General features: G+C 47.7%; 3 protein-coding genes across 3 annotated transcripts; 1 reads left to right on the forward strand and 2 right to left on the reverse strand.

Moving 5' to 3' along the window:
- Positions 1 to 385: 385 nt before the first annotated feature.
- Positions 386 to 3,567, reverse strand: HO173_008738 (uncharacterized protein; the record flags this gene model as incomplete). The annotated part of the gene is made up of 4 exons (XM_037310634.1): positions 386 to 1,141; positions 1,189 to 1,251; positions 1,305 to 3,259; positions 3,312 to 3,567. The coding sequence occupies 4 exons, from the start codon at positions 3,565 to 3,567 to the stop codon at positions 386 to 388; spliced, it is 3,030 nt and encodes a 1,009-aa protein (XP_037162404.1).
- A 368-nt stretch (positions 3,568 to 3,935) lies between these two features.
- Positions 3,936 to 5,252, reverse strand: HO173_008739 (uncharacterized protein; the record flags this gene model as incomplete). The annotated part of the gene is made up of 2 exons (XM_037310635.1): positions 3,936 to 5,036; positions 5,130 to 5,252. 2 exons carry the CDS (start codon positions 5,250 to 5,252, stop codon positions 3,936 to 3,938), a joined length of 1,224 nt encoding a protein of 407 aa, XP_037162405.1.
- Positions 5,253 to 6,000: 748 nt separating this feature from the next.
- On the forward strand, positions 6,001 to 8,522 carry HO173_008740 (uncharacterized protein; the record flags this gene model as incomplete). The annotated part of the gene is made up of 2 exons (XM_037310636.1): positions 6,001 to 7,233; positions 7,284 to 8,522. The coding sequence occupies 2 exons, from the start codon at positions 6,001 to 6,003 to the stop codon at positions 8,520 to 8,522; spliced, it is 2,472 nt and encodes an 823-aa protein (XP_037162406.1).
- Between the last annotated feature and the right edge of the window lie 727 nt (positions 8,523 to 9,249).

A 9,249-nucleotide genomic window follows, 5' to 3' on the forward strand; every position in this document is an offset into this window, starting at 1 on the left:
TGGCATGGCCCTGTGTTGCATTGCGTAGACGTTGAAAATAGCAAGACAACCGTGTGGATCTGGGCAAGCCCGGGCTTTCCAAGCAGCCCACAATGGAAACATGATTTATCGTGCAAGATCGCAGACATCTCACACGCTCACACAGGGCGATTTGTCAAAGATATTGCTTGCACGATTCATTTGCCCTACTAACACTCAGCTGGAGACTTCCAGTTGCAATATAGCCATACTCTCGTTGATGTAGGAATACGCGGGGTTTCGGTCGCCGCCAATCCCAATCTCTGAATTGAGCCCGGCCTTGCTCGACCAGTTGACAAATAAAGGAAGGGGTCAAAGGGTAGAAAAATATCCCACGCCACCGAGTTCAAGCAGCTCAAGCAGCGGATCAGTCAAAGCTAGGTATCATGCTCCTTGCACCACGCTGCCGTCCACGCTCTTCCTCGAATGAGACAAGCCTGGGCCTGCGGTACGTGTAACCAAGGAAAGCTCCCTTCTTCCGAATTTCGAGGACTTTTCTGCCCAAATCTTTGTCCCTGAGGACCCGATCTCGCGCCCTTTTCTTTTCTTTTACTTTGCCTGCTTCGTCCTTTCTAGCGCCAGCCTGGTCTTTCCCAGCGCGAGCAGGGTAAGCAGGGTTCGGGAGAAAATTGTCCTGACCTTGTGCGCCATCAACCTGTGTCATACGAGCTGTGCCGAGAACAGCATCACGCATTTCCTCATCCGAGGCGTCACGCGGGTCAGATTGACTAGCCGCATCATCGACATCGCTGATCGGCTCTTCTTCATCAAAATATTTGGTATCGTCGCGGCCACTTACGTCGGGAACGAAAGGGGGTCTTGTCAAGTGTAGTCGATCCCAGGAGATACGACGAAAGAAAGAATGGGCTTTGATATCAGCCGCATCGTCTGGATAGACATAGTTACCTTGATAGTCTTGCGCATGTGGATCTGCACGTCTTGCTATCAGTTGACCTGGAGTGCGTTTCGAATGCTGGTAATCATTGAGCCGATACTTCTTCGAGCAAAGTCGATGCTCCTTTTCCTGTAAGAGGCTGTTGATGAGCTCCATGGCATCAAAAGACACCTTCTCTTTTCTATCCACCTCTCGCTCGTCAGGAAATATTAATGTTTTCGCGTTGTCCTGCAGCAGTCAGTACCATTCTTCGCAAAGTAGGTCACTATCCGTACTAATATCTTGGCCTTGGTGTCTTCTCTTTTTTCGCAGACAAAAGGTGTGAAGCCGTACAGACACTTTTGCTGGTTTCAGCGCGAACTTTACCCATGACCTCCGATATCTGACTAACCTCGTAAAGTATGATACCAATGCTCCACCAATCACAACGCCCATCATATGGGTCGCCACGGATTACCTCCGGGGCCATGTACTGACTCGTCCCAACTACGCTTCCGGCCAATCTCCGCTTGCCATGGCGATTCCTCCACTGCAGTATTGATTCGTGCTCGCTTGGGCCATCGACCTGTGGCTTTTCGTGCCGTGCTCCCCGGCCCGTGAGAATATCAGCCAAATTGGTCTTGACTTCTTTCAGAGCATCTTCTTCTTTGTCTTGAGAGTCACCCTTGACCTCGATGCCTAGTTTCTCCATCAAGGATTGTCGATGATTCTTGAAGTAACGTTGGTCGTGTGCCCAATGACCGTCGAACGCAAGGCCAAAATCCGATATTTTTAGGTGACCAGATGCGGATATCAAGAAGTTGTCCGGTTTGACATCTCGATGAATCCATCGGAGTCGGTGAGCTTCTTCAACGCAGAGAATCATTTCTGCTATGTACCATCTTGCGTGCCTTTCTTTCAAGATATCCTTGCGAAACAGTAGGCCCAAGAAGTCACCCCCGACCATGTATTCCATTACCAAGTAGAGGTTGGTGCTGTCTTGGAAGCTGGAAACGAGGGGCACAACCCATCTAGACTTCTCAGAAGCAACAAGGAAATCCCGCTCGGCACGCAAATGACCCTCTTGACAGTTCCGGAGCATATCAGATTTACGAATAACCTTCATTGCGTAAACTTCTTTTCGCGGCGTCCTGGAACCCCATCGATGAGAACTTCTCGGACCGTCTAGAGTGGATTTCAAGGCTTCTATGGCAGTGGCCCTTAAGTTATTCAATTCTTCGCGTGGCGATTGTCTCCAATTGGTCATAGCTGGCACCGGTTGAGGGGCCGAAACTGTGTCAATTTTCTCACGCACAAGTCTAACAACCCCAAAACTGCCTTTCCCAAGGATTCTGACCACTTCGTAGCCGGCAACAGCAACGCCCGAACCCGAGCCTTTGCTTACCTCATTGGTTTTGCTTTTCAATACACGAGTCTGCCGAAGATGCTCACTCTCATGGGCTGCCCATGCGGAACGCTCTTGTTGGCGTTGCTCTTCGGACACTGACTGAGATTCTAGACGAAATTCGAGATCATTTCGTCTCATCGAGCGCGGACTCGTATGACCTGCTAACAATGAATTGAAATGAGTCTCGAAGAAGATCTTGGCATTCGCTGTTGTCTCTACGGTGACCACAGTGGGATTAATGACTGGCGGTGCTTCTTGAATTGGGGTCAGTGGCTTTTCATGTGCGATTTTCTCTGCAGTGGCGAGATTTGCTGTATCACTAGGTCCTTCGTTGCCGTCCGGAGCTTTGGTAGAACGCAAAGAGGCGACGTTTGACTCAAGGGAGGTCTTGCCGGTAGATGGATCACCTACGGATACACTGCCACTATAGTTGTAACTCGAAGGCGCAGTGCTCACCTGAGGGCTAAGCTCCTGGTCACTTTGAGCACCAGGTTCTTGAGGAAGGTCTTCATGCATTGAGAGGAGGCTTGGCCTCGTGCGAAGGTTCGGGCGGTGGATTATTGTAGGGTTTCCAAAAGTGGCAGACAGCTTATGAGAGAGCTGGTGAGCAAAGCCTGAATTAGATTTACTTTTCCGGAGCCCTGGCTCTTTACGCTTGATGTGGGTGTCATCCGGGACCAGATAAGACTGAGCCGGCTTGTTCGATGCCCAAGGTTCGTCAGCAACACTCGCTTGGGCTATTTCAGTCTCAATCAAGGGCAAGAGCCGAGTCTGTGACTGGTCTGGCAGCATAGGAGCAGGAATTCTCTTGCCAGAAGGTGACTCCGACAGGCCAAGAGGACTAAGGTTTTGGCTACGAGCTGCCGTCGAGGTCGAGGAAGTTGCAGCATTCTTGACGATAGTCAGGGCAACCTCTCGCTCACTTGGGTGAAGTGACGAGTGCTTGGTATTCCGCATGTCTGACCGCGTTTAGTGGGTATCTTAGAAGCTCAACCAGAGAAGAGCACATACCACTGCTCCTCTGTAAGCCTACGATGGAAAGGAACCTCGAGCCATGGCGTCGCATCCTCTCTGCCATTCCCGATCGCTCGTCGCCGTCTTCCATGCTACATCCATCCAAAGATGTCTCGTTGATAGCGAATCGATCGGCAGCGCCGTCGTGTTTATCGAGCATCGACTGATCGACAACAAGAACCTTTTTGGGCTGACTGGAAGCAATAAGGCTTCTGGAGCTCCAGTGCCATTTTCTTTTGGTATCCCCTTTCATGCCGGCGTTCTTTATTGATTACTTTGACGTCGAGTTGTGAGAACTCAGCATAACAATGCACTTGAAAGAGAATGTTCGGAAGCTATGAAATGCTGACTAGAGGCTGTGGGAAAAGTTATGTGGACTATGATTGTTATCAGGACGCTTGAATACGAGTGGGAAGGATCGGGCGACAGAGGCATTCAAAAAGAAGAAAGTGCAACACGACGCTGAATTGGACCTGATCAACTCTGCAGAGAAGGAGCGAACACATTTACAATTTGTCAAAGCAATTCAGATCTCCTCGACTTTACATCAACTGAGGACATCCACGGGAAATCAGACCGAATTGAATTCTGTACAAATATGGATTGAGAAATCTCATAACTCTATAGGGGAGGTTTCTCAAGCCCATTGGGAGCGGTGGTCGACGAAACATCCCGCTTGGCCGCGCTGGAGAATTGTGAACTTTCCTCTGAGGTCTGTCGCTTGCCAGTCGCTGTTAGCGCTTCGGCCTCTGAGTTGTCTCTCGTGATAGGCTTTTCAAGAAGGGGGAAAGCCTCATTTGACGGCTTGCTTTCCTCTTCGATTAGCGCTAATTGTTGTCGGAGTCGTGCTGTATGATCGTCGGAGATCTTCAAAGATTGGTCAACCTCTCGCGTTAGATTAGTGATTTGATCGTCGAGCAATTCATCATTATCCCGTTGTGCTACTCTGTGATCCCCACCAGTGGTTGGCTTCTCCTGATTCGTGCCCTCCCAGAGCGCCTCGAGATCCTTCTCCCAGCCTAAGGCTGCTGCAAGTCTCCGCACTCCAGCGTCACAATCGCCAAGGAGAAGGACATCGTCTGGCCGAGAGCCTAGCCCACCAACGCGCTCGAGATTGATGAGGACTCTTGGCACACCTTCCGAACAAAAGCCTGGCAAGCTAGCAAAAGGCAGCACTGTCAAACTAGTCCCAATGACAATGCACAGATCAGCACAGCTGGGAAGCGACCGGTTCCGATGGAATTCTTCTGGCAACTGCTCACCGAAAAATACGATATCGGGCTTGACCAGACCATTACACTGAGGTGTAAGACAATGAGGAATATCACGTTTGCTCACTGCCTGCCTCATGATATCGTCTGAGAAGGACGATTTGCATTCTATGCAGTGGTTATGAGCGAAGCTGCCATGAGCTTCTACGATTTTGTCTTCTGGCACACCGGCTTCCCGGTCAAGGCAGTCGATATTCTGGGTGAACAGTTTCAGCAAGAGGCCTTTATCCGAAAGCAACCGGACAAAGGAATGTGAGACGGTTGGCCTGTATTTGCCGGGATACATTTCGTGGGCGAGCGTGTAAAAGGGTAGTGGGTTGTTTCTGAAAAATGATATGTCAAAGACAGCCTCCGGATAGGGCAAATCGAGTCGCGCGAGATTGGCGTAGAGGCCGGTATCTGGGGATCGAAAATCTGGGATACCGGCAGATGTGCTGATGCCAGCCCCAGCCTGTCAAATCGACGTGACATTTTGTTAGACCCGAATTCAACAGCTCTATATCCCCTTCACTCTTGTCAAGAAAATCCCTCCCCGAAAACTCACCATGACCACTATCTTCTTGGCATGTCCTTCTCTGATGTACGTGGCAACCGAGTCCACCGACCTCTCTTTGAGAGTTTGGGGTGGCGTGCTGTCATTAATGGGGGAAGACTGCTCTTGTCCCATCCCGAATGGACGTTGTCGGCCTTGGCCAGGCTTTGAATGCCTTTCTCTTCTCCGACGACCTATATTTGCGGTGCAGTAAAAGGCAGATATATGATAAATTTGTTTTAACCGTCGATACTTCTACTAATTGATGACCCGGCTAGTGGTGGAGTATTTCAAGTTGCATTGTATCTTAGAGTACTCAGTGTTCCGAATCAATGCGGAAGACGTCATTTTGCCTAGCACTTTGATTTCATTACGCGTCGCTAATACGAGTATTCTAGAGTACGGAGGTCTGCACCAAAAGTTCTGCACCCGCGCTAGTGATAGCTCTAACCCTAACTTCGGAAGGCGACCCTGCAGTGGGAACCCTAGAACTAGCTTTTCGGGAGCGCATACGTTGAACATTTAGGGATCTTTGTAGGCTCTATGGGGTCCTTGAGCCCCAGAGTAGGCTGAGGTCAGGTGCAATTCCGACACAATTCTAAGGGCATTGTCCAGGCAACCCTTGAGGTGGGGCGATATCCGACATCTGGGCCCTTTGCTTGGCAGGTGGCAGGGTGGAGGACTTTTGGTGCAGACCTCCGTAGGGCTGATCGTACTGTAATTTTGATTTCCTACGGAGAAGCTTCTTCTGCATACCTTACTATTTCTGCTAGTATATCACAATAGTCCTACGAACAGTTCATCCAACGAAGGATGGTATTCATAACCGCAAATCTTTTCCTCTTAGGAGAGACCGAAGGTTGTGCGTCTCGCTGTTGCTAAGATGCGGAACACGAACGGGCTTTCTAGACATCGTCTCCCAGGTCAATTGCAAGATGATCATGACAAGGATGTCATATCATCAAGCGTAGATGTTTATCAAGGGAAGTCGATCGCTGAGATTAGGGAAAGCCTTTCTCATCTGAGCGAGCAGGAGGCTTCCGTGACAGCTCGTCTCAATAATCTCATAACTTTCCAAAAAGATCTCTCACGCGAACTTGGTCGCTTGGACCTTCTGCGTGCCCAGATTGGATCTCAGGCAGTGGCGACGAGATCAATCAGTAACGGCATTTTGTCCGGTGCTGCCTCTACTGCGACGCGTATTTCCGGTGCCGTAAAGCGACTCGACCTTGAGCAAGCCCGGGTGCGGAGTACTCTGAATGTTGTAGAACAAGTCGCTGAGCTCAAGGCATGTGTCTTGGGGGTGACTGGGTCCATGGGAGCTCCTCAAGATTGGGAAACAGCTGCTGGGTATCTCAATCGTGCCTCCAAGATTCCAAAAGAGATTGTGAACGGGTCTTTCGCCGAAGAGATCGTGCCCACTGCCGAAGTCCCGGACCCACCCAATGTGACCTTGGACCATGCTGCAGAATCACTGCGTGGCCTTTTCCTCCGCGAGTTTGAGAAAGCCGCGCAAGAAGGCAACGGGGCCAAAGTCACTCGCTTCTTTAAGTTGTTCCCTCTCATCGGAAAACCCGAGGTTGGCCTTGATGTCTATGGTCGTTATGTCTGTCAAGGAGTTGCATCCCGTGCACGTGCCAATCTGAACGCCGGCACGGAAGGAAATCAGCGACGGGAAGGCTTCTTCTATGCCAATGTCTTGACAAAATTGTTTGAGCATATTGCACAGATCGTGGAGCACCATGGGGGACTCGTGGAGCGCCACTATGGTGCCGGACGAATGGTGAAGGTCATCGAGCGCTTACAGCTGGAGGCCGATGTCCAAGGTGGCATTGTTCTAGATACTTGGAGCGATGAACGAAATGTGGACCGCAAGCTCACCGACATCAGATCTTACGCATTTACGTTTCTGGTGCAAAGCTTTCTCCCGGCGCAGCCAGCGAGAAGTGGCACCCCTCGTGCTGGGTCTCCTGCCATCAGAGGCTCAGTGGCAGAGTCACAGGCCCGTGAAGACGAAGGGGTGGATATGAAGGAGGTTGATGGCGTCCTAAGCGAAATCGCCATAATGCTAGGGCGATGGTCACTTTACTCTAGTTTCGTAGCCGCTAAGTGCAAGGTAGACAGATGATGTTTCACGGAGACCGAAACAGGCACTGACGTGAACAGGAATCTTCCTCAGAACCTGAGGGTGTTAATCAGGATTTGTTGGTGCCACCATTACTAGCCAATTCGAGCTTGAACAGAAAGGTCGCCGATAGACTAGCTACGCCTTTTAATGTCATGACAACTTTCTTCTTCCGGAGATCAGTTGAGAAAGCATTCCAATTAGATGAGCAGCCGTCAGATCTCTCTCTAAATTTCAAGCAATCTCTACCCTCCAATCCACCTTACATCACTTCAGCTGTCGATGATGTGATGTACATTGTCAACCAAGTCGTTGAGAGGTCTCTTGCAACATCCCAAAAAGACGTGATATCGAGCGTCATCCCTACTCTAGCGAGAGTGCTTGGCTCCGACTTCATTGGTATGATTCAAAGAAAGATGCGAGACGAGAGTTACCCAAAAATCACGGTCCAAGGTGCCCCACCTGGGGAGCAAACGATCATATCGTTTTTAGTCCTCATCAACAACCTGGATGTTGCTACAGACTATGTGAAGCGAATAGTCCAATCTCGTGTTGAGACAGTACCCGCTGCAGCCTCGGCAAACGGTGGCGGAAGTGTCTCATCCAGATCGCTGACGGCTCTATTTCCTCTGGATCATGATGCTATGATGGTAGGCAATGCGCTGAAATCCTTGCAGAATAGCTTTGAAGGCAAGACGTCAGAGCTGATCAGCGACGGAATATTTGTGGTTTTCAAGAATGTAATGAAGCCCCGTCTTCGCCCGATTCTCGCTGATGCGTTCCGCGATGTTGACTACCGAATAAGCCAGGAGGAGCTCGAGGAGATGCATCGAGATGCAGAGATCGATGATGGAAACGGAAGTCCGTCCGACAACGTAGTACAACACCACTTTCAAAGGGGCTGGGAGATCTTGACAAAGCCTGTGATGAGATTACTTACGGAACGAAATTACGAAAGGCTTCTGGCAACGGTCATCTCATATCTTGGTGAAGTGCTGGAGAAGCGAATCTGGAGCTACTATGGACGTCTCGATGATCTTGGAGCGGTACGACTAGAGCGAGACATTGCAAGTATCGTCAGTATAGTTGTCAGTGGTGGTCGATATGGATTACGGGACGCCTTTGCAAGGTGTACACAGATCTGCCTTGTTATGAACATGGAGAACGATGAGTGGGAGGAGCTGCAAGCTGTATCCACGGCAGGCGCAGAAGAGGAGGGCGTCGAGTGGAAGATCGACAAGGAAGAGCGTACGCGTGCTCGTGCAATGGTGAGGAGATGAATGCAGTTGGCGAATAATCTACCAAGCGTAGAAGGAAATGATCCATGGGGTCTAATTGCAAGATTTCTGGCACTCTGCATTATCAAGATGCCCTGATTTTGCAGTCTCTAAAATGAAATTTGTATACTAATTAGAAAGCTTGCTTTCTTAATGCTCAAGATTAAAATTATAAAATATTCAATAATTATAAATTTAAGGTTAATTAATTAGATCTTGAAAATTTAAAATTTTAACGTTATAATTTATCTTATTTCTCTAGTATTAAGTTAAATATAAGTATATATAAATATATTCTAGAGAGAGTTTAAAAAAAAAAAAAAATCTTTAAACTTATCTCTATTAATTTCTTTTATTATAAATAAATTTATAATTTATAATTTAAATTCGTAATCTATTTATAGTTATATATATATTATAAATAAAATATTATAGTAATCTATTATAGTAAAAAAGATAATTAAACTTATTAAAATAAATTTATATTATTAAAAGTTATTAGAGTTTAATAATATTTTTTCTAATAAAAAGATAAAAGTCTTATCTACGCTTAAGTAGAAGAATTATATTATTAAGATCGAGAGCGATAAGAAATTACTATATAGCTTTTTATATAATCTATCTTAAATAGAATTAATAAAGCTACGATATTATCTAAAGAACTTTCTTTAGAAAAATTAGATTTATTATTTAACTTTCTTAATTAAAATATTAATTTTTTTTATTTCTA

Source organism: Letharia columbiana (genome assembly GCF_014066305.1).
Source record: "Letharia columbiana isolate WasteWater2 chromosome Unknown Sc0000034_s0, whole genome shotgun sequence".
NCBI lineage: Eukaryota > Fungi > Ascomycota > Lecanoromycetes > Lecanorales > Parmeliaceae > Letharia > Letharia columbiana.